The sequence below is a fragment of the Cnephaeus nilssonii genome (assembly GCF_951640355.1).
Source record: "Cnephaeus nilssonii genome assembly, chromosome: 11".
Lineage (NCBI taxonomy): Eukaryota > Metazoa > Chordata > Mammalia > Chiroptera > Vespertilionidae > Cnephaeus > Cnephaeus nilssonii.
The window spans coordinates 56,011,456-56,037,080 of record NC_137082.1 but is presented as its reverse complement, the minus strand read 5'-3'; the positions used below and the strand labels follow the sequence as shown (position 1 = coordinate 56,037,080).

Sequence of the window (25,625 nt, the reverse complement as noted above, 5' to 3'; positions counted from 1 at the left end):
AAAAGGCTTCAGGTTTGATTCCCGGTCAGAGCACATACCTAGGTTGCAGGTTTGATCCCCAGTCGGTCAGGGACATATGGAAGGCAACTGATTGATGTTTCTTTCTCTCACATTGATGTCTGTCTCTGTCTGTCTGTCTCTCCTTCCCTCCCTTCCTTCCTCTCTTCCTCTCTCTCTAAAATCAATAAACATATCCCCTGGTGAGGGTTAAAAACAAACATATTCTTCCCATACCTCTCCATCTATCTGATTTTGTTCATTTTCAAGTTCTGCTTGCCACCTTTACCAAGAAGTTACCAATGAAAGTAGCTCACCTTTTTCATCTCTAGTATGTAGCACACGTTTTAGTACTTTCTTTGTTCTCCAGTTGTTTCATTCACTCGTTAAATACTGTATTTTTCCGTGTATAAGATGCTATTTTTTTCTAAAATCGTTAGACTGAAAATCGAGGGGTGTCTTATACATGGAAGTCAGCCGAGGAGGGAGCCGCATGGGTGTGTTGCTGCCCATACCTCGTCTAACAGACTTCCTCCAATAACGAGCCTTATTGTTACCGACATCAGCTAATGCTGTAATCAGAGGTGGAAGTGAAGAGTGCACAGATGCAACAGGGACTGCGTTCTAAGCCCATAAAGATGTCAAAAAATAAAAAGATAAATACCTGTAAGCAATTGTCTTACTCTGAAAAATTTAAACTAAATGTAATCAGCTGTGCAAAAGAGCATGGAAATAGAGCTGCAGACAGACAGTTTGGACTGCCTCTATGTATGATCAGACAGTGGGGAAAACAGGAAGAACAACTCCTTAGGATGCCCAAAAAGAAGGCCTTAACAGGAAAACCAGCAAAATGTTTAAAATACTGATTTCTTAATTTTGGATTGGAAAACTAGGGGGTGTCTTATACATGGGGGCATCTTATATACAGAAAAATATGGTATTTTCTGAGCATCTATTATGTGTCTGGTACTAAGCTAGGACTTGGAGATCCAGTAGCTAATGGAGGAAACAGTGTAAATGTCTTACTGTGGTGTAATTACTGCAGTTGAAGTAGGAATGAAATCTGGTTGAAATACTCAAAACTTCAGTGTCTAAAGGAATCAGGAAGGTCTTAGAACGGAAGCTGTCACATGAGAGTTAGGAAGTGAGGAATGATGAATTTGTCAGGCAGAAACAGATGGGAATAGTTATATGTAAAGGCCCAGTTCATCATGGCTAAAGAACGGCAGCAGAGGCGTGAGAGGATGAGGAACATGGTAAGGAGAGACACAGGAAGGACAAGTTAGTGTCTTCTGTAAAGTGCTTTGTGTACCAGGCTGAAAGGAGCTATGGAAGAGGAGTTGGGTTGGGAGAGACAGCTGGCAGGGAAACTAGATGGGGGACTCTCAGAATGGAACAGTAGGAGGGGAGGGAGTTTCAAGAGATTTTTTAAAAAGGCATAGTAAGTACACAGTGCCTAATACGGGGCTCGTTAACTATTTGCAGAAAGAAGCAATGAAAAAATAGTTGATTGGCTAAAATTTTCCTTTGATTAATTTAGGTAATTTATGTGAAATGCTTTTAATGTGTAAAACATTAGTCACATTATTATTTTGATACTTATTCCTACAAAAACTGGAATACACATGGTAAAAGTGATCTTCTAGTTTAGTGGCAAGCTATTTTGTGAACTCATCATAATTCTTAAATTCTTGACTTTTCATATTAAACTTTTATATAAAATGCTTATTTATTCACTTATTCATTCATCATACTTAAATGAGTTCTAAAATGGAGTGTTCCTTGCCTAGCTCCTGACAGTTAGCAGCATCTGCTTAGTTCATTGATTACATTGACTACATTGATATGTTACTCTTGTAGACTAGCAATGCTTTTAACACTTGAAGTTGTACAAAGTCTATATTTAGAACTTTTACTTTATTTGAGAAAGGTGAGGACTTATGATTTTAGTTAAACTGTAAACAAATGCTTTTTTAATTTTATTTTGATGGGGAAAATTCCTCCTTGAAAGAGAATATAGTATTGTTTATATATGTGACACATTTTCAAATTGCCCATAACTAGTTTGTTAAATTCAACTCAGCAAATATTTATTGAACTTCTGGTCAGTGTCAGACACTTTTGTTAATATATGCAAAAATGCCTACCCTTAGAAAGCTCATAGTACACATGAAGATTAACAGGATATAATAAGTGCTATAATTTATGTACAGTGTACTTCAGAAACAGATGAGGTGGACTGCTCTAAGGTATAAGGGTTTTTGTTTTTTCTTTATGATACACTATGTACTCTCTATTTTGAAAGATTAAGAATTTATCACATGATAGGAGGAGGACTATTTAGGCAGAAAAAGCATTATAAACAAAATCATGTAAGTATGAACATAACAAGTTGTTTAGGAACTAAGAAGAGGGTATCTATCTGTGGCCAAGGTTAAAGTGAAACAAAGAGGCCCATGTAGAGGCTGGGACACAGGTTGTATATAACCCACTTCATAAGAATAACCAGAGGTCTTTATTTTAAATTGAGTTTTACTGAATCAGAATCTTTTACAGGAATCTAAGTTCTATAGTTATCAAATGTGAGTTAACTTATGCCAAACTACACTGAGTGGCCAGATTATTATGATCTCTGAATGCATAATAATCTGGCCACTCAGTGTGTGTGTGTGTGTGTGTGTGTGTGTGTGTGTGTGTGTGTGTGTATGTATGTGTATTAGAGGCCCAGTGCATGAATTCGTGCATGGGTGGGGTTCGGCCAGCCTGGCAAGGTGGAGGGGACACGGGCAGTTGGCCGGCCTGCCTGCTGGTCGAACTCCTGGTCGAGGAGACAATTTGCATATTAGCTTTTTATTATATAGGATTATATAGGATATACACTGAGTGGCCAGATTATTATGCATTCAGAGATCATAATAATCTGGCCACTCAGTGTATACTGCAGCTAAGGGCAGGGAGTATGCCTTTCAAATCTCTTGGATGTACAGGGCTTACATATAGTATAACAGAATCTAAGTGTTAAGGGACTTGAGAGGTCATCTAGTCCAGTCTCATCTCTGGCTTCCTGCCTTCCCTCTATCACATCCCTGGCAGGTGACCATTCAGTCTCTACACTCATTGAGAGAGCTAAGAATTTTATTTGTTAGGTAGTTTCAATTATCAGATTTCCCTTGTATTGAGTTGAAATCTGCTGCCTCATGCCACCCACTGACTCTAGGCAGTATCCCTCACGTCACATTCCAGATGTGATCTTACCAGTGCCCAGCAGAGCTGGACATATTGCCTCCTTTTTCTGAATATACTTTATTAATGCAATGTGTTGAGCTTACAGTAATATTTATTTTATTTATTTATTTTACATGCCATGCTTAGGTGGCTACTCTCTTAAACACTGAACAAGTGTAGGTAATTATATTACCTTAAAATAGAAGGCAGAATTAGCAGAGAAATAAAAGTATTTTTAGCTAGACTAAATGACCTTTTCTTAAAATATTTTATTTATTGCTTTACTTTAAAAATGTTGAATTTAGAAATAAACAACTTTACTGTTCTGTCCCCTAAAACAATACTATTATTTTAAACGTTCAATAATAATTGAAATCAATATCAAACCTTATCTTTTTAAAAATAATCTTTTCAAGTCTCAAAGACAATTTAGCAACATTGGAGAACAGTTAGAAATGAGAAAAAAGTGACAATACTGGTCACAATTCCTCTACATTAAAAACTACCATTCAGCCCTAACTGGTTTGGCTCAGTGGATAGAGCATCAGCCTGCAGACTGAAAGGTCCTTTGCTCGATTCCGGTCAAGGGCATGTACCTTGGTTGTGGGCACATCCCCAGTAGGAGGTGTGCAAGAGGCAGCTGATAGATGTTTCTCTCTCATCGATGTTTCTAGCTCTCTATCCCTCTCACTTCCTCTCTGTAAAAAAAAAAATCAATAAAATATATAAATAAATAAATAAAAACTACCGTTCATTTGGTATATGGTTTTAGTTTTGCTAGTCTTTTAAAATTTTTATTGTCGTAACCATAATATACATACAGTTTTGAATCCTGCCTTTTTCACTTAACATTATTCCAGGTAATAGTGATCATAACCACCATTTTTAATTGGCTGCATTATATTCTTTTGAATAGCTTAGTGGTGAAGAAAACAGACTATGAAGCCAGACTGCCTGGGTTCGTATCCCAGCTCTACCACTTACTGGCTCTATGATCTTGGGCACGTTATTTAACTTCTCTGTGTCTCAATTTTCCCATTCTGTAAACTGGACAGAATATTATCTACCTAGTAGGGTTAAATGTGTTAGTGTGCCTGACATGTAGTAAATGCTCTAGACATCTTATCAAGAATAATCATCATCATTATTGAGTGCACATACTAAAACTTAAGTATGTTCCATTTGGGAACTTTTAGGTTCCTCTCATTTCTTGTCTGTTGAAGACTTTTTAGGATTGACCAAGTGTACCTTAAGATATTCTTCAGAGTGATTTTCATGTGCTATTTTACTCGACAGTATTTTAAACTTTTTTCCCTTCAATTTGGCATAAAGGTATTTGCACTGCATCTACACCTTTTGTATTGTTGGGAGATGTTTTGGATTGTCTTCCTTTGGATCAGTGTGACACAATATTCACTTTTGTGGAAAAAAATGTTGCTACTTGGAAATCAGTAAGTGCCTTAGGTTCTTTTTCTACTAACATTATCTTACTATTGATCCAAAATTGTGAGGGTAGATTTTGTTGCTTGTATTTCTAATATTGCTAATTGCTAAAAAGTTTGTCCCTATGAAAGAATTATGTATTCTGCTCTCTTGGGAGAGACAAGTAAGAGTCATTTGTGGAGAAGAAGTTGAAGCACTTAGTAATAACAACTAGAAAATGTACACTTTCACATGTTTAAAGCCATTTTTTGGTATCATGTTTTATAAGAAAATATTTTTATTTCATTGAAAATGTCATTTGCTTAGAAAAAGTAAAAGTGGCATAGTAAATTCTCAGTGCATGTTAGTATTCTTTAATATTTTACTTCCTGTAACTTACTGAAGGATGTGCAGCAACTTCTGAACTATAGTAACTATTTCTGTCTTAATTTCAGAATACATTCTATTCTGCTGGGAAAAATTATTTACTACGTATGTGCAATGGTAGGTAATTCAGTGGTAAATGATTGTTTTTAAAATGTAAATATGGCCAGAAAAGCAGGTGGTTCAATTAACCACAAGGAATAAAATTTGTTAAATAGACTAGCATCTTCATTTTTAAATAAGTCTGATTTATTAAAACTGATCAATGACTTTAAATTAAATTGTTTTTGTTCTGTATTGAAACTTAATGAAAACCAAAAAAAAAAAAAATGGTCAAGCTTATCTTGCCCATGTTAAACTTATTTTATTTCTAACTAGAGGCCCAGTGCATGAAAATTCATGCACTGGAGGGAGAGTCCCTCAGCCCGGCCTGCCCCCTCTCACAGTCCAGGAGCCCTCAGGGGCGGGCGGCAACTTGGCGATCAGGGGACGGCAACACCCCCATCACAACTCTGCTGCTGCCACTGCCAGCAGTGCAAGCCTCAGCCGGCCCTGGTTACCTGAGCCTCGGCCAGCCATGAGCGGCTGGGCACCTGCCATCCGAGGCTTGCCTGCACCTCGGGCTGGACCTGGGCAGCTGGGGGGCTGAGGGGACTAGGGTTTTTCGGAGGCAGGCGCCCTGGTGGGGCTGAGGAGACTGGGCGCCGACATCTTTGAGGGTGGGGCAGTCAATTAGCATATTCCCGCCTTATTGGCTGTGGCACCGCCATCTTTGCGACTGTGTGAGAGTCAATTAGCATATCCCCTCTTTATTAGGATTATTTAGTGCATTTTTTTATTTTTATTAATTTTTTACAGAGAGGAAGGGAGAGGGATAGAGAGCTAGAAACATCAATGAGAGAGAAACATCGATCAGCCGCCTCCTACACACCCCCTACTGGGGATGTGCCCGCAACCAAGGTACATGCCCTTGACCAGAATTGAACCTGGGACCCTTCAGTCCACAGGCCGACACTCTATCCACTGAGCCAAACCGGCCAGGGCTACTTAGTGCATTTTTGTGACAGTTTCTACCCCCATCTTGACAACTGCTGCTTTAGGAAAATACTCTTAACAAACTGATTAAAAACTTGGGTATGAATGTTAAAGAAGAATGATCTCTTCTGTGTAACCTTTATTTCCATATATTATTAGATCTCTTAAGAAGATTATCAAAATCCCAGAACACAGTTTTCTGTGGAAGAATTCAACTCTTTTTGGCCAGGCTTTTCCCTTTATCTGAGAAATCAGGTAAGCTTTTTTACATTAAACATGCTTTGCAGGAAAGTCTTTTCCAGTTTTTAATGGATTACAATCTGTCATGATAATAAGAAATGGTTCTAATATAACAAGAGACTCCGTTGTTGCTTTTATCAGTTGGGAAATTCCAAGCAGTTTGGGAGCTGTGAGCCAGGAACTGAGGATGAAAACTAGATATATTTCTTATAAATCACAGAATCACACTGTCTCTCTGTGTATTTTTTAAATAACCCACAGCAAAAACCATGAGATTATACTAATATTCAGAGTTTATCTGCCACCAGTAGACCTGCTTATGTATAACTTCTTTCTCTGACAGAAACCTGGCTCATTAACTACAATATATTTCCCATAAATACTGTTATACACTCTCACTTTTTGATTAATACAATTTTTTATCTATGAGTCAGCAAAACTATAAATTGCTACATACTGCATTATATTAAATTATTCATGAATAATAAGGATCAATTATATTGTATGTAGAATTCTGTGTGCTCTAAAGGCATCTTTAAGAAATGAATTTTAGAACAATTTGAACATACAAGTGTGGTGTTGTTTCTAACTTGATCTTTTCCTTAATTATGGATTTATTATTGTATATGTTTTAGTTATATGACAACAAACTTATATTCTTACAAGTTTAGGTGTTCGGTGGATTTGCTTTGAAATCTTTTTTTTTTTTTTCTTAATAGGTCTTAACTTGCAGAGTCAGTTTAATCTGGAAAATGTCACTGTTTTCAATACCAATGAGCAGGAAAGCACTTTGGGTCAGAAGGTGAGGCTGATACGAAATCTAACAGAACATGTTTATGTTTGTTATTGAAGTAACTTATGAATGGGTCTTCTAAGTCATCAAAAATTTAAAATCTTTATTTCCAATTTATAGAAATAATATGTATTCTCTGTTAAAAATGCAAACAAAATAGAAATATTTAAAATAGTATAGCTACCCCATAATCCAAGGCCCAAAAGATAACCACTCTTAACATTCTCTGTCTAGCCTCCCAGGACTTTTTGTATAAATGTAGTTTTATTCCAAAAATGAAGTCATACACTATATACTGTTCTGAAATTCACTTTCTTCTTTTCAAGCAGTAAAAGAAATGGATGCATTTTTGCATCAGTATGTTTAGATGTATGTCGGTGTTCATGGCTCTTGATAAATCTTTTGATGTATAACAATCCTGACAGTGGCATATTTAGATAATGTCTAAAAGTGAAAAATTGTTAACAGCATTATAGTGAATAATATTGCTATATTATACAGGTGTATCTGTAAGATAAAGCTTAATAAGTGAAATTGCTATGTCAAAATAATACATATATCAGATTTTGATGGCTGTTGCCCAGTTACTTACTCAAAGAAGTTATAATCATTGATACCATCACCAGTGGCACATAGAGAATTCCTGCCCATTTTCGCACAATCTCACAGCAATCCTGGGAATTACCAACTTTTAATATCTTTGCTTAATTGTTGTGTACTTAAAAAGTAAGTTGTCTTTATTTTTACTTACTTCCTTGGTTATTAATGAAGTTGAGGAACTTACTTTTTGTTGATGGGAATTTACTTCTGTGCTGGTTTGAAGCCTTGAGGAAGAGAATTGCCTATTTTTGCCATTTGCCCAATTTACTGTGAAATGTCTTTTTCTTATTGATGTGTAGAAACTCATTATATAGAATATTTTATATAGAATATTAATTCATTGCCTACCATATGTTGATATAATTTTTCTCAGTTTATACTTTTACTTGTAACTTTATGGAGTCTTTGCTGTATAAACTTTTTTACTTGGTTATAATATTAACATATGTTGGTCTTCGTTTTATTATTTCTGGCCTTGTGTCATGCTTAAGGCTTCTCCTCCATAAGATTCAGCCCCTTTGTTTTCTTCTGGTGCATTTAAGGTTTTGTTTCCTTTTAACCCAGCAGACATATTAGAGTTTAAAATAAATAGAGTTATTTTATTTTTTTCCAAATAATGAGCCAGTTATCTCAGAACCATTTGTTAAATAATCCATTGTTTGCCCGCTGATTTTTAAAATTATGATACATCCAGAAGACAGTCCAGAGTTGGGAAATTCCTGGACATTCAGCACCTACTATTCATTTAGAAGCCAGTTAAAAGTTTAAAAAATTATTAATTAGATAAAACTAATATCTCACTGTAGATTAATGACTATGTAATTTATTACTTAAAGTGTAAAATCATTATCAATTTGGAAGTGATGTTGGCTTTGCTTAAGGTTTTTTCAAAATCTTGTCCTTCACCTTTATATATCTTTTAGGTACTTCTTGGACTATTCCATGTGAACTTACTTGAAATTTTTCAATATAGAGCTGGACACCCAGCAATCCTATCATGTTCCCAGATTAATAAGTGTTCTGTGTGGGAATCAGGGAGGATTTCCATAATCAAATTGAAGTTGGAGATTAAAAACTACTTAAATTTACTTTATTTTCTACAGTTCTTAGAGTCCTTAATATACTAATGATTTTCTCAATTCTCTAAAAGGTCGTTGTATATATTTCCAAAAGGTATTTTGCCATACATTCTTTATTCCCAGAGAGAATCTACTTAACTATGTTTGGAGAAATACTGGTTTAAAACTTCACATTGTCTTCATGGCTGTCCTATATCATTGTCATACGAGTCTTTAGTTCTCAGATCCTTGTTGTGTAAAATCCACATTGCCTTAAGGATTAATTATAGGTCTAGGTAGTTACTATGACTAGACTTTTCTACTAATGATTTTCTAGCATTGTGTGAATGACATTCCAGCATTTACCTTCTGCCTGACAATTGCTTCATGACAGGCTGTACTGTTGTTTGTTTGTTTTTAACTTAGCACACTGAAGATAGAGAAGAAGGAATGGATGTAGAAGAAGGTGAAATGGGTGATGATGAAGCTCCAACAACTTGGTGAGTTTTTAGTCCAGATTTCTTGATTTACAAAGTTAATACCTTACTTAACAAGTTCTAGAGAGAGAATGTAGATAAAGATGAAGGAAATCATGCTTATAGATTTATTTGTAACTTTCATGTAAATTACTTAAAATGATAAATTCCAATTACTAATGGACTGTATCCAATGGTTTCTAAATTGTGTGTGCAGACGGTTCATTGTTCCTAACATGTAAAAGACCAAGCACAAGCAACCTAGGTACTCTTCCCCTTGTCCCTTCCATTCAGCTTTGTGGACTCAATGCCTGTGGATATTGAGCCTGATTATTTAATGAAATAGGAGAGATAAGAAATTTCCTTTCTCTCTCCTCCTCCTTTCTGCTCCCCTTCTGTCACTGTCTCTTATTTCATCCTCTATAACCCTATGCTTTCCCTCCAAATAATTTATTTTTAATATTGGTTAGAAGCAATGAGGAAGCGAAACATGAAGGTATAAAGGAACACTTTCACTAGCATTCTTTAAAACAGTTATCATCAGTTGCAATTGAAAGATTTCCTGAAGATCAAGAAAAGGTTTCTATATCTGTACAGGGAGATATATTCCTTTAATCCCAAATTTCAAATTCAAACACATAGCCCCAAGGAACATTGAAAGTAGCGTAGCTCCAGGCATAATTCCTGTATTTACTACTGATAGAACCTTGAACAAACTACTTAACCTACCAGCAACTCAGTTTCAGAGTATTTAAAAATGTAGTAATGCCATCTCCTGCTTCAGTTATTGAGAAGAATAAATGAGATGCTATTCAGAAGTGATCTGTTATCCTTATTATGACTGTATTTGTTGATGTTGCATAGAGTGATATATGTAAAGTGCTTAGGACAGTATCTATTCAGTGCCCAGTAGCTATTATATATAGTTTTTTGTCTTTTGGATTTTTTTAGAGACTTACTTTTCATGTGCATTACGGATAGAGTAGGCTTTTTTTATGAAGCGTATGAAACTATAAAAATGTTAAATATTGTATTGTTTCATGAATACAAATAATTTATATATAGCCGTTTCTTATTCCATTTTACTTTGACATTTTGGGAAATGTTCTGTGGCTTTTTTTCTTTATAATTTGACCTAGAGAAAACCCAGACCTATAATCTTATTTTGTAAACCATTAATGCTGCTTTAATTATAGAAAGAAGTTGATGTTCAGATAGTTGTTTTCCTATTTTCAGGGTTGTTTGATACTAGGGAAGAGCTTAGAAAAAACAAAAGTTAACATGCCCATTAGATTCTTTGCAATATTGCTGGTTCTTGAAAAAACTTTTGACAGAGGCTAGATTATTGACAAGTAAAAGTTGTCAGTATTCTTCATTATTGGTTTGAAGCAAGATCCACATGCTTGAGATATTAGCAGTTATTCTAGCATTTAACATTATTTTATCAAAATTTGCTAAACTTGCTAAATTATTTACCTGATTTGACACATAATCCAAAACCATTGTAATCTGGGTGAGTATATAAGCACTAGAGGCCAGGTGCACTGGTGGGGTCCCTTGGTCGGGCCTGCGGGATCGGACGGAAACCAGCTCTCCGACATCCCCCGAGGGGTCCCAGATTACTGGCCAGGCCAATCGCGGCCTGGGAGGGACGCGGGAGGTTGGCCAGCCAGGGAGAAAACGCGGGAGGGCTCCAGGGCATGTCTGGCCCGTCTTGCTCAGTCCATATCGGCCAGACCCCAGCAGGAAGCTAATCTACCGGACAGAACATCTGTCTCCTGGTGGTTAGTGCACGTCATAGCAACTGATTGACCGGCCGACTCTCTGCCCCCTGGTGGTCAGTGCACATCATAGTGAGCAGTTGAGCGGTCTTAGCATATCATCAGCATATTGCACTTTGATTGGTTGAACGGCCAACCGGTCAACCAGACATTTAGCATATTAGGCTTTTATTATATAGGACTAGGGGCCCAGTGTACAAATTCGTGCACCTTGAAAGAAACTGTGGGCCGCGAGGCTGTGCTGGGCACAGGGGTGGGTCTCACCCATCCTCCGTGCCCCCGCCCGGCCCCTCCTGCTGTGGCCCCTGGTCCCCCATCTGCCAGCAGCTCCGCTCCCACCGCCACTACTCCCACGCGCTGACAGCGCTGGCCTTACACCCACTGATGGTGTGGAGCGATTGGGGCTGGCGGCCCCGCCTTGGTCTGGCACCCCCGCTCACCTGCTCCACCATCCCACTGCGGCCAACACCCGCCATGTTCCGCGCTCTGTCGCCTGCTGCTGACACTCGCCATGTTTTGCACGTGACCCCTGGTGGTCAGGGCATGTCATAGCGACCGGTTCAGTTCTGCTGTTTAGTCTATTTGCATATTAGGGTTTTATATAGAGAGACTAGAGGCCCAGTGCACGAAATTCGTGCACGGGGGGGGGGTGTCCCTCAGCCCAGCCTGCACCCTTTCCAGTGTGGGACCCCTCGAGGGATGTCCAACTGCCCATTAGGATCGGGCCTAAACAGGCAGCTGGACATCTCTCTCACAAACCAGGACTGCTGGCTCCCAACTACTCGCCTGCCTGCCTTCCTGCCTGCCCCTAACCGCTTCTGCCTGCCAGCCTGATCACCCCCTAACCACTCCCCTGCCAGCCTGATTGCCCCTAACTGCCCTCCCCTGCAGGCCTGGTCGCCCCCAACTTCCCTCCTCTGCAGGCCTGGTCACCCCTAACTGCCCTCCCCTGCTGGCCTGATCGCCCACAACTGCCCTCCCCTGCAGGCCATCTTGTGGTGGCCATCTTGTGCGTTGGAGTGACGGTCAATTTGCATATTACTCTTTTATTAGATAGGATAACTTCAAGCATCTTTTATAAAATAAAATGCATGGACTTTGTGACTGCTATTTCCTTGCAAAACATGGGCTTTTTCAATTATTTCCAAGTTCACAGCTTTTTTCCAGGCAGTTGTCAGAAGTGTGAATGAAAGATGTAATGTATTACTATGTGATTTTCTATATGAGTGTTGTTTTTGAAGTGTTATGCCAATTGATGTCAATTCAAACTAATAAAATTATTCTTTAAATGGATATTTTATGATATTGATTTGCAGTTTGTCTTCTTAACCATATGAATTAAATTCCTGTGGTGAGCTTTTTTATCAAATGTGCTTCCATATGTTTTACTAAAATACTTTTCCCTTTGTTTTTTCTTAGGTCACTAATACAACTTTTCAGACTTTTTTTTTTAAATATATTTTATTGATTTTTTACAGAGAGGAAGGGAGAGGGATAGAGAGTTAGAAATATTGATCAGCTGCCTCCTGCACACCCCCTACTGCGGTTGTGCCTGCAACCAAGGTACATGCCCTTGACCGGAATCGAACCTGGGACCCTTCAGTCCGCAGGCCGACGCTCTATCCACTGAGCCAAACTGGTTAGGGCTTCAGACTTCTTAAACTAAATTTTACACAAGCAAGTTATCTTATACTTTTTTACTCTTTCTTATTTTATTTACAAAGAAACTAAGGCATTTTTCAGTCTTTTAAACATTAGTTCCCCCTTCCAAAAAAAAACTTTTTAGTACATGTTAAAAATTATGCTCACTTTATTTTACTATAATCCTTTCAAAAGCATTATATGTCTCTGATACTCCCTAATCATCAGAAAAGGTAATTTTCAATATATCCATCCTGAAGATGAAGAATGGGAGGTTAACTTCCTGTCATTGGGCAGAATAGAGATGGCAGGACTCTTAAGATCATGGGACTATGTGGATCACCAAACCTACTTTCTGTTTCCCATATTAAATTGCAGTCTTATTTAGAATATTTGTATGGGCGTGAAGTTTAGAGAAAAGCTAACTATAATCCATTGGTTCAACTTATTAAGGTTTGTTTAGAAAGAATGAAGTACACAGTTGTGATTACAGACAAAATTAATTTTATAGCAATAATATTGAACATTTTTGTAGATATTTGGGATATACATTATTTAATATCTCAAGCAGTTTTTACATATGGATTATACTAAAAGGCTTCATTGGCTGTTTTAAATGATGTAGAGGATTTTGTTAAAAAACATTAATTTCATGGATTTAAAAAGTCTGAAATGTTTGTTTTAACATTAAAGTTAAAACATGCTATAGTATAATGATTGCTTACAAATCTAAAATTTATAAGTATGTATTGACACTAGATTTGTACTAGTAACATAATCTTACATCCAATCAAAATTCAAGGGTTCCATCACTATAGATAAAGGGGGGTGGGTCTATTTATTAATTTCACTTGAAATTATTTATAAAAGTTTATAAGTATTACTAATGGGCACTTTTCTGGGGAGACAGACTGTAATTTTCACCAACTTCTTAAAAGCATTTGGGATCCAAGAAAAGTTAAAAGCATTTAGATATTTTTAAGAGAACTTAAATTATTTAATATATCATTTCTTTTATTAGCTCCATTCCAATTGATTACAACTTGTATCGAAAATTCTGGTCACTTCAGGATTACTTCAGGAACCCTGTGCAATGCTATGAGAAAATTTCATGGAAAACTTTTCTCAAGGTGAGTCGCCAATCCCAGACTACCAAAAGTCCAATATTTTATTGCCCCTCAACTGGATAGGGTGTGACATCATTGTTTCATTTTGTCACAGTCTTTAGCACAGAAATGGTTAAGAGTTTCCGTAGCTGGCTAAATAGCTAATTTCACTGGCAAATTTCTATATACTCTCAAAGCATTCCTTTCTCTGCTTACCCCTTACACACACTGCATAAGAAATTACATTCCATCGAGAGGAGAGAGTTTATTCCTACTTTTACAGTACCATAAATTTCCTACAAAATAGTTTTACCCTCGTTTTGCTATCATAATTTTCTTAATTTGCCTTACAACATGCATGTATGGTAACTGGGAATAAATTCTAGATATTCTGATACAGAAAAGCACTAAACAAATTATTGGGCAACAATGGCAAGTATAACTAGTTGATATTTTTACTTGCAGTACTCAGAAGAAGTCCTGGCTGTTTTCAAGAGTTACAAATTAGATGATACTCAGGCCTCAAGAAAAAAGATGGAAGAATTAAAAACAGGAGGAGAACATGTATATTTTGCAAAATTTTTAACAAGTGAAAAGGTACAACTTTTTCACTAAGCATAATAAAAATGTTTTTTTTCTATTTAATTGATATACTTCTTAAGTTCAATAGAAATTTTTCTTACTTTGGTTAAAGCTGATAAATGTTAGAGTCCTATTTCTTCCTTGTACAAGTAAGACTAATTTGGCTTCTATGATGAAAGAGGTTGTTCTGCATTGTCTGTTTTATAGACTTATTTTATAATAAATGCATGTGCCCTGACTGGGACTCAAACCAGCAACCTTTCGATGCACAGGATGCTCAACCAGCTGAGCCACTCCAGCCGGGCCGGGCTCTTTCACCACTATGTCTTTATGTGTGGGAAAGTGGCAGCCTTTTGCTTTTTTATATTTCTGCCTTTATTCTGACTTCAGGACCACAAATACAACATTGCTATCTACCAACACAAATATGTCATGACATAAATTGATAGAAATCTAAAGGAAGCTTTTGCCACTCTGTCCTGGGGCTTGTGCAGTAATGCCTTCAGCAAATGTTATTTGAATTGAAATCTTTCATTTCTGTAACAACATAACCTGTACCTTTAGGCAAAATTTTAATTTAATGCGTTTTGTATATATGCTTGTTTTTCGAGTAGTTGATGGATTTACAACTGAGTGACAGTAACTTTCGCCGGCACATCCTACTGCAGTATCTCATTTTATTCCAATATCTCAAGGGACAGGTGAAATTCAAAAGGTAAGTATAAATTAATAAATGGGTAGTAGTTTATACACCACAAAGAGAAGGACTTGTTGATTGATGTATTTTTCTTATATATTGGGCTCATTTTATGTATAACTGTCACATCCCTAAAACATTTCTTTTGCAGCAACATTAGATAATTGAGCTTTTATTAGACTATATGTTAGGATATTTGTTTTAGAGAAAAGGTCTAAATACTTGCAAAGAAGTATTATATTACCAGGGTAGTTGTGTAAAGAACATGGCTTTACTGCCTGCTGGTTTCACATTCCACTTTCATTACTCACTAGCGGCAGTTCAGCTCTTTCTGACTTGTAATTTTAAGATAACACTTATCAAGCACTCAGAAATGTTCTTTCTTATCCTTCTGTTTGTTGTAGAGATTTGGTATAGCATAGAGAAAGATCAAGGGCTTTTTGGAGCTTGACCTAGATTTGAATTCAAGCTTTATGGCCTTGGGCAAATCATTGAATCTCTAAAGTCTGTTTAATATGCACACATTCTCATTTTGAGAATTAAATGAGTAATGCATGTAAAGTGCTCAGATCTCGGCACATGGTAGTCTATTAATATTTCTTGATTGGCCATAAAGCACCTAATACATAGTGAGAGTTGAACTAATGCCAACTATTAATAATTTGGGTCTGCTTTCCGTCTTCTCTAGGGCTTGGGGTTTTTATTCACTATATTTGGAATGCGTTTTAAAGGAGTGCAGCATGTTCTGTCTGAATGTGTATCATTTAGAGCACAAATGGGGAACCTTTTTCTGCCAAGGGCCAATTTAGATATTTATAATATCACTCACAGGCCATACAAAATTATCAACTTAGAAATTAGCTGCTGTATTTGGTCAAACATTTAACTAACTTATCCCTAATGCCTTGGCAGCGCCAGACCAAATGATTTTGTGGGCCTTGTACGGCCCAAAGGCCAGACGCTCCCCACCCCTGATGTAGAGGAATAGGTTAATATCTCTCAGAGGTTTTCACCCCACATTAAACTGATTATTTTAGGAAACATTCATTGCTCTGTTTATATTTAATTAGATTAATTGAATGTTTTAGTCTCCTCTATACTTTCATGTCTTCAATTCTAACCATCTTGAAGATGAAGTGCAAGAAGTTTCTTATATAATTATCTCATTTGTGATTGTTCTTGTCTTGGTAATTTTTGGCACTTTTTATATTATGCTTAACTTATCTGTTACATGTCTTGTGTTTTTTCAAAAAGAATATAAACCTTAAAATTGAATGTACATTGCTGTTAATTCAAGCATGCTTTTATTGCTTTGTTCCGTAGTTCAAACTATGTTTTAACTGATGAGCAGTCACTCTGGATTGAAGATACTACAAAATCAGTTTATCAAGTAAGTTCAACACGCAACAAAACCATGATTGAACAAAATGGAAATTTAGAATTTTCTTTGTTTCAGCCCCAAATAGGAAAATAAGGATAAAGTTAAGCTCAGGTACAAGACCACAAACACTTCCTGGTTCTCTGCCTACAAACCACTCCTATGATGCAGAAAGTTGTTGAAAGCTTAGTATATTCTTTCTAATCACAGCTGCTATCTGAAAACCCACCCGATGGAGAAAGATTTTCAAAGATGGTAGAGGTATGTGTTTTATATTTAGTTTTCTTAGCACCAAATAGAATTTTAGAAGCTCCCATTATGCAAATGTAACTTGTTTTTCTCAGCATATATTAAACACTGAAGAAAACTGGAACTCATGGAAAAATGAAGGCTGCCCAAGTTTTGTGAAAGAAAGGTAAATATATACTGAAGCAATACGAGAAATATTAAAATACAATTTGATGTGATTCTATTATGTAGAGATATGTGTATATGTATTGCATATAAAAAATTTACGTTAAGCCCAAGCCAGTATGACTCAGTGGTTAGACCGTTGGTCCGTAGACCTAAGGATCACAGGTTCAATTCCTGGTCAAGGGCACGTACCTGGGTTGCAGGTTTGATACCTGGCCCCAGTTGGGGAGCATGTGGGAAGCAACCAATCAATGTGTGGCTCCCTCACATCCATGTTTCTCTCTCTCTCGCTCTCTCCCCCTCCCTCTTCCCCCTCCTTCTCCCTCCCTCCTTCCCTCCCTTCCACTTTCTCTAAAATCAATGGGAAAAAATATACTTGGATGAGGGTTTAAAAAAAATAAGTTAAGCTCAATAATAATATAACCACTCCAATTTATTTTATTTGAACTTTTCATCTCAAATTTCTTGTAATTAAGCTCCCAGAACAAATTGATGTATTAATTATCAAAAAAAATTTGTATACCCACTTACCATTTGTACCGTGGTGTGGCATTTTGGTCTTTTATCTCATGAGTGTTCTATAATAATATGAAGCTTTCATCTTTTTAAGAAAACAATGTTTTCTTTTACATTAAACACTTCCATTTCTGTTGTCCATTGTAATTCCAGTATGTTTTGTTCACCACAGAACAGCAGACACTAAGCCGACGAGAGCAGTACGAAAGAGAACAGCACCAGAGGACTTCCTGGGGAAAGGGCCCAACAAAAAGATTCTGATGGGAAAGTAGGTTAACCTGTCTTCATACGTGGAATGTTACTGGTTATTTTTTATTTTGAAGATGTTACTATAAGAACTCTCCAATTTTTGTGTTTGTCTAGTTTTTTATGTGTTTGGTATATACATAGATGATGACTAAAGCAAAATACCCCCTATCAATCTCTAAGGCCCATTATGTGGTTCGTGCAAGTACACATACTAGTACTTCCATTATGTCTCCTGCTTCCAAAATCCAAGGCTCTAGGCTGACATTGTTACCACATCACAGACAATGCAATTGCATTGATCCAGCTCATTTCTAGTTGTTGCATAATACCACAGTCCTTTCTATTACCTTCTAGGTAACTGTAAATTGCTTTATATTGTGCTTGAATATTTTTGAAAAAAGCAATTATTGTCATTCAATATATGCTCATATAGAAAATTTGCTAAATACCAAAAATTAGTCAAGAGAATTAAAACTCCACTATTTAAGTATTTTTATAGCTTTAGACATATCAGGATGGTGTCCATTAAAAATGTATTTGTTCATGTGTATTTTTTAGTGAGGAGTTAACAAGGCTTTGGAATCTCTGCCCTGATAATATGGAAGCCTGTAAATCAGACACAAGGCAAGTTTCAAATGTTTCACATCAAGTATTGCTTTTCTGAAATGTTAAGTAGAGTAGAATGGCCTTTTGTCAGCTATCAGGAGAGTTCAAAAAATTGTGGTTGACTTTGGCACAATAATTTTACAAATCACAAGAAAATAAGAATTCGCAAAAATAGAAGCAACTACAAACCAAGGTATGGCCTAATTTTGTGGTTGCTTCTAGCTAGGGAGCAGTACAGATGATTTCCACTTTTGGGAACCAGGGAACTTGGGTTTTAACAGCCACCAAAGGACAGAAGGTAAGGCCTTAGGCCTGCATGAATTTGTAACTGAGTTCCCCTGAACAGAGCTGAGCCCCTCGACGCACTCCATTTTCTGTAAAAGAAGGGCGGAGTGGGAGATGGAGAGACTTGCCACTGGTGCAGGAAACAAGAAAGCTTGTCCATTACTATCGAGGCCAGTGATGGGCAAAAAGGAAAAAGTATTCCCGGGAAATTATAACCCCAAGTCTGCTGCCATGCGCTCTTACAGTGTAAATATACCCTACCAGCAGTGTAAAGGAACCCCGGGCTTTCTGGAGGTCACATCTTCAACCTGAGCCAAGGACCCTGTAGATAAAAATCTGAAGTTCACCATCCAGACTTGACAAAATATTCAAGAAGACCATTCGCCATGAGTAAGAGTCAGCAGACAGAACAAGCCACAGAAGTTAAACATCAGAATAAGGCTTACAATAAGTATATTTAAGATAATTAAAGATATAAAAGAATGAATTGAAAATAAAAGAAACATGACATGACCTAGTCATTGAAATTACAAAATAGGCAGGTAAAAAAATAGCAGGCTTGACACAGGTGAAATAGAATTAATGATTTAAAAAATCACCCAGAAAGCAGTACAGAGGGATCAAGAATTAGAAAATATGAAAAAGTCAAGCACCACAGAATGAGAAGGTCCAACAGACTTCTAATAGGAGGAGGAAATAAGAGAATGGGAAAGAGGCAGTAATCAAGAACATAATGACAGAATTTTTGTTTCAGAACCAAGAATTAGCGTAAATTCTCAGGTTCATGTGGTACAGATTTAAGTGGGATAAACAGAATAAATCCTTATCTCTACACATTGTAATGAAGTCACCAGAGAAAAAAACCAGACCGCCTTCAAAGGAGCAAAAAATCAGGCTGATAGCAGACTTTGAGACCAAAAGGAGCCACAGACAGTGGAATGATAACTTCAAGGTGTTGAAAGCATGGACTCTGAATTCTGTATAACAAGTTAAACAGTGGGTCGGTTAGCCAAGAGAGAAATAAAGTTACTTTCAGATTAAAACTGAGAATCTGTCATCAGCAGTCTTTAAAAACCTGTCAGAAAAAAAGTTAAACCCAAAAACAATGTGAAGTTGTAAGGATTGCTATGCAAAGACATTAGTAAATATGAGTAAGTTTCATCAGATTCATTGTATAAAGCAGTAATATTACTAATTGGGGGTATTTTAAAAAGGTGGAACTAACATACTTGATGAAAAGTAACCCTAATATAAGGAGTGATCAGAATTAAAGAATGTTACAGATGAAGATAGAGATAATAACTAGACTTCAAGTAAAGCATGCTTGCTAAGTATGTAAAAGAAACAAGTTGAGGAAAAAATAGAGAAAATTCAAGTGGTCAAATAAAATATAAATCAGGGATGTAGGCGGGTACAAGCTGAATTGCATTAATTGAAAACTTGAAAAGATTCAAAACAATATATACTTAATTTTTTTTAAGAAAAAGCAGCACATGAATGATAAATACCCAATTCTAAAGAATGGCTAACTCTGGGGAGAGAAAATGAGACTAAGGAGAGGTGCATGGGCACTCTCGACTGTATTTGTAACATTTGAAAGTCTAAAGCAGATAGGGCAAAAACCTACAGTGCTCATTACAAAACTAGCAAATGGTTTCAAACATTTATGAATAATGGTCTGGTTGGAATCTTAGTGTGAACCCTGTTTTACTAGTGTGATGTGTAGAAGAGTGATGGTAAACTCACAAGCAACTATACAGGCCTGTAATGTTCACCAGTTACAGAGCATGTTATATTCCAGTAAGTTATTAGATTTTAGGCTTGATTTTTCTTCGGAGAGAGAACTCATTTTTCTCATTTTAGTAAAAGGATGTCTTCTGATCAGATCTTTAGATCTTATTTGACTTTGTCTCAAATTTTTATTTCTGAAAACAAATTTAAGAAGATGCAGTTAAAAACCAGCCATGTGCCCTAGCTGGTTTGGCTCAGTAGATAAGAGTGTCGGCCTTCGGACTGAAAGGTCAGGGGCTCAATTCGGGGTCAAGGGCACACGCCCTGGTTGTGCACTCAATCCCCAGTAGGGGGCATGCAGGAGGCAGCCAATCAATGATTCTCTCTCATCATGGATGTTTTTGTCTCCCTTTCCCTTTCTGAAATCAATAAAAAATTAAAAAAAATAAAAACAGCCATGCTACCATGGCAGCAATCTAAAAGAAGCTCAAAGTTCTTGAAATCTCAGTACGTCTGGTTATTATTTTCAGTTTAATTCTGGTTTAAAGGGAAAAAAATCCATGTGTGGACATAATGTGAAAATTTCCTGCTTGCTGGAGAAATTAAAATGCTAGTAAACCCCTGGCTGCCCTCTGTGACTAGTAACAAACTAAGTCAAGTGTGAATAACGTTAGAATCCTCACTAGTTATTTTTTAACATCCAGAGAATATATGCCAACTTTGGAGGAATTCTTTGAAGAAGCCATTGAACAGGCAGACCCGGAAAGCATGGTTGAAAATGAATATAAGTAAGTAATGTTTCTTTCTCATGATCTCATTTTCTCTAATACTTTTCCTTGGGAATTTTATGCATACTAGAATGCTAATAAGGGAGACAGTTGATAGAGTGGTACTTTTCCTCTTAGGTGAGTTTATGTGCCAAGTTCACATTATTACACATCTGATTTCTATGACCATTCCCATCAACTTAACAGGCATTACTTAAAATCAAGCTTATTTCAAAAAAATAAGAAAAATCCCTCTTGAACCTACATCTCTCTCCAAATATCGCCTATTTTCTCTGTTCCCCTTCAAATCAAAGTCAGGCATACCTCGTTTTATTGCACTTCACTTTATTACACTTCACAAATGTCAGGTTTTTTACAAATTGAAGGCAAAACCCTTTACGAGCAAAAAAAAATTACAACTCACTTCATTGCAGTCCTCACTACTGCAGTGGTCTGGAACCAAACCCACAGCATCTGCGAGCTATGCTTGTGTCTCCCAACAATTCTTGATAATTGCTGCCTTCATCTCCCCACCTCCCACTGTCCTCAGCCCATTCCTGGTGGGCTGTCTCTGGCTGTCATATAGCTCTTATCAAGGTCACTTTTTTTTTTTTTTTTACCCCTCAGTAGTATTCCCTAGTTGATTTCTGCCTTGTTAGATAACATTTTCTTCTCTCGACAGCCATCAGACTATAGTTCCCACTGTTATCCTATTGTCTAATTGCTTCTGTCTCCATTGCTGGCTCCCCAATCCTCTGCCTAACTTAAAATTTTGGAGTAGCTTCAGGACTCAGTCTCAGGTTCTTCAACTAAATCTTCTAGGTAACACCACAGCTCCATGGTTTTGAATAGGCCTTATGGTACTCATTTAAGGGCAAGGGCCCTCTTGTCAGACTGCTTAGGTTCCAATCCTGGGACTCTACCACTTAACTTGCTAGGCTACGAGGACTAATTAAACCCTTTTGTTTGTTTCCTTGTCTATTAATAGGAATAGTACCCATTTCACAGGGTTATTCTAAGGATTAAGATGATTTACTTTGAACCATGCATGCTGTAGTTAGCACTGCGAAAAGAATGCTCTGACCAGTTCTGGCCAATTTTCCATGCATTAGCCCAGTGGTTCTCAACCTTTCTAATGCTGCAACCCTTTAATACAGTTCCTCATGTTGTGGTGACCCCCAACCATAAAATTATTTTCATTGCTACTTCATAACTAATTTTGCTACTGTTAATGAATCGTAAATATCTGTGTTTTCCGATGGTCATGACCCACAGGTTGAGAACCACTAGCAGGGTCGCATTAGCCAGTGATCTTTAAATTCACAAGTCAAATCTGTTGCTACGTATTACAATTCAGATGAAGTCTTACTAACAAGCCTCCTTTATCTGATTTGCACCTTTCTACCTCTCCAATCACATCTTCTTTGCTTATTTTCTCTGCTCAAACCATACCAGCCCTGTTTCTGTTCAACTCAAAAGGTACTTCCACCTCAGGACCTTAAACTTCCTTCATGGCAATCCCATGGCTTGCTCTCTCAAACTCTCTTCTTAAATACTGAGCAGTTTTCCCTGAACAAGTCTTCTCCTTTCCCTCTGTAATGCAGCCGTTAACATTTATTTCATAGTACGTATCACCATCTGAATTTGTCATTTTTTTTCTCATCCTTATCACTACCTGAAATTCTTAACCCTTGTATTTATCAATAATGATGTTTCGCAACAGATTTATTTACTATGTCAGTTACTTCCTAAGCACTTACCTTATATAACTCTTAAGGTAAAAATTGTTCTTGTTTCAGCTAGTAAATGGCAAAGCCAGGAAAATCACTTGTAACCTCACGGTCCCTGAACTGCAGTGTTGTGCCTCAAGTGTTCAGGGTGAACTTAAAATCTCCATGACTCCTGAGTGCCCAGCTCAAGTATTTGTTGAATGAATATTGACTTATTATTGTTAGGTAAGACTAGGTAGAGTGATAGCCCTCTACGATTAGTTTAAGAATCTGGATGGTATGGTTCTCTGGAGAATAATTTTGTATGTATAATTGACAGAATAAAATGCTTGAAAGATTCAAATTATTTAAACAAATGTGTCAGAGAAAAGGTTAACTATTTTGGCAAAGCCTCATAGCATGATGTTAACTTGGTAAGGGTCCCACTGTCTAGGAGTAGTTTTGCAGGTGCCAGCATGCCTCAGAGGTAATGAGGCTCTAAGTAAATGAGGTTGCTACTCTAACAACTTGGGGAGGAAGGGTATTTCCAAATGACTTGCAAAAAACTCATAAATGGGGGGAAGGGGGGGAATTGTGATCTGGATTCTTCTGCAGCTTGCCTGTTTTCAGGAACACTGTCTTTAAAATTTCCCTGAGGTTTCCATTTCTCACCTTACTGTATACCACCTATTACCACTTTGCTTCCTTACGGAACAGTTCATGGGTTATATCAACTCACTAAAACATGTCAAACCTATTATGAATTCATTTTCCCCCTAAATAACTAGATTTCTGTCCTGCATATACAACATCTAGCCAGTCCTGCACATATTAATTGGCTTTCTTAAATTAAGTAAAATGCATACAAACTTTTTAAGTGTGCTTGCTGGTGTGACCTCCCTCTTCAGACTGTTGGTTTCTATTGTAAGTGACTTGCACACAGGTTCTTTGGGAATATGATCAGTGAAAAGAATGGTGCCTTCAGCTACTTATCTAAGAGTTATCGAGTTTCACACGGTGAGTTACTTTAACTAGAAGGGAATATAGAAATAAATGACTATATAAAGTTATAAGACCGACACCTTTTTATAGGGCTGTGAACAATTCAAATTATGGTTGGAGAGCCCTGAGACTGTTAGCACGGAGAAGCCCTCACTTCTTCCAGCCAACCAACCAGCAGTTCAAAAGTTTGCCAGAATATCTTGAAAACATGGTAATAAAGCTAGCAAAGGAATTACCAGTAAGTATTATAAATCTATTTTTTTAATTTCCTTTAGTTAATGTTAAACTGCTATCATTTGAACAGAGCTGAATTTATAGAGTTGTGGAAAAAATCCACCAACTCCCATGTTTTAAAATGAGGAAAAATGCACTTAAGGATACATTTCATAGGAAGTACATAAACTGATAAACATGAATAATTTTTATACTGCATGTATAATTTAAGTCTGTAATACTTTTGGATAAACTATTATCATTTTTCCTGTTTGTTGGTGCATTATATTCAAAGACGGTAGCAGTAGGCAACTTGGCCTTACTACTCTGGCTTTATTTTTCAATCATTTTCTCATTGTATTGCTACAATATGGTACTAATAACTGTGTGCATAAAAGCTAATAAAATCACTCAAAAAATGTTAAAGACACAGTTGCTCAACCCTGATCTTCCCTAGACTATTACTACTATATGCTAGGTATGTGAAAATCATTTTAACATCTTTTACTCTGACTCCCTTCTTCCCAGGTTAGGGAAGTAAGGGGAGTCTTTCCAACTTTCAGATCTTCCCCATCCACTCCTTCCAGGTTAACACTGTTCTATTTGTCATATTCAACATTCACCTTTAACACCCTCAGGGGTAAAGTTCTGGGTCCTATACTTGGAATATCACAATCAGCTTATCTAAACAAATGAATCCCCAGTTACTTTAGAAGTTGGCATTCTTTTAAACATTCTCCTTACTCATTTTAGCCTCCTTCTGAAGAAATAAAAACAGGTGAGGATGAAGATGAGGAAGATAATGATGCTTTACTGAAGGAAAATGAAAGTAAGAATTGAATTTTCTTGGCTATTTTACAAAGATTGTGGTTCTTTGTTGAGAGGTACGTTATTTAATTTGATCTACTTCTCAACTTCTACCATGTATCTCAGCTGTTTCTTATAGTAAGGAATTTAAAGCACTGCTTGACAACAACTTAAAAATGATTTCCTAATGGTCATAAGAACAGTATTCAATCCATGGAAAAATATAAAAAGGAACTGTTTTACTTTTAAAATAAAGCCTGTTAAAGGGGATTAATATTTTGGTGGCCCCATATCTTCCCATTTCTGTTGTATACTTTGAATAGTACATGTCCTCGTACTTGGTACATAATTTACATTTCTTCTCTTTTCTAGGCCCTGATGTTCGCCGAGACAAACCTGTAACAGGGGAACAAATAGAGATATTTGCCAACAAATTGGGTGAACAATGGAAGATTCTGGCTCCCTACTTGGAAATGAAAGACTCGGAAATTAGACAGATTGAGTGTGACAGCGAAGACATGAAGATGAGAGCTAGGCAGTTACTAGTTGCCTGGCAAGATCAAGAGGGAGTCCATGCAACGCCTGAGAATCTGATTAATGCACTGAATAAGTCTGGATTAAGTGACCTTGCAGAAAGTCTAACTAATGACAATGAGACAAATAGTTAGCTTTTTTTTTTTTTTTATTAAAACTGTGATAAGACTTTGTTACCAAGCAGCATTTGTTAAGAGGTCCACTGGTTTTGGTAAACAATAAACATTTTTATAACAGTTGTACAGTTGGCTGGTATTCCAAGAACAAAACACGTATTGGCTCTTGATAACTGATCTCAGGGTTTTGGGAGGAGTAGGAGGTTGGAAAAATGGCCAAAGTGACGTGACCTCAAGGTCACAATATATTTTTGTTAAATG

The 25,625-nt window shown here is 36.9% G+C and overlaps 1 protein-coding gene across 2 annotated transcripts in view; it reads left to right on the top strand.

Moving 5' to 3' along the window:
• Nucleotides 1-25,385, top strand: part of THOC1 (THO complex subunit 1) — a 29,121-nt gene extending 3,736 nt beyond the window's left edge. Inside the window, exons 1-18 of one of the 2 annotated variants that reach the window (XM_079785046.1) lie at nt 63-663; nt 4,555-4,673; nt 5,100-5,148; nt 6,223-6,318; nt 7,023-7,105; nt 9,181-9,254; nt 13,674-13,782; nt 14,224-14,355; nt 14,955-15,055; nt 16,361-16,427; nt 16,626-16,676; nt 16,760-16,830; nt 17,518-17,613; nt 18,153-18,218; nt 20,921-21,004; nt 23,785-23,932; nt 24,661-24,736; nt 25,087-25,385. In XM_079785046.1, the coding sequence (XP_079641172.1) occupies nt 603-663; nt 4,555-4,673; nt 5,100-5,148; nt 6,223-6,318; nt 7,023-7,105; nt 9,181-9,254; nt 13,674-13,782; nt 14,224-14,355; nt 14,955-15,055; nt 16,361-16,427; nt 16,626-16,676; nt 16,760-16,830; nt 17,518-17,613; nt 18,153-18,218; nt 20,921-21,004; nt 23,785-23,932; nt 24,661-24,736; nt 25,087-25,382 (1,779 nt within the window). In that variant the 5' untranslated portion in view covers nt 63-602 and the 3' untranslated portion in view covers nt 25,383-25,385. Of the gene's footprint in view, nt 1-62; nt 664-4,554; nt 4,674-5,099; nt 5,149-6,222; nt 6,319-7,022; nt 7,106-9,180; nt 9,255-13,673; nt 13,783-14,223; nt 14,356-14,954; nt 15,056-16,360; nt 16,428-16,625; nt 16,677-16,759; nt 16,831-17,517; nt 17,614-18,152; nt 18,219-20,920; nt 21,005-23,784; nt 23,933-24,660; nt 24,737-25,086 lie in introns of those variants that run through there. The other variant, XM_079785045.1, reaches the window with a different exon arrangement.
• The last annotated feature ends 240 nt before the right edge of the window (nt 25,386-25,625 follow it).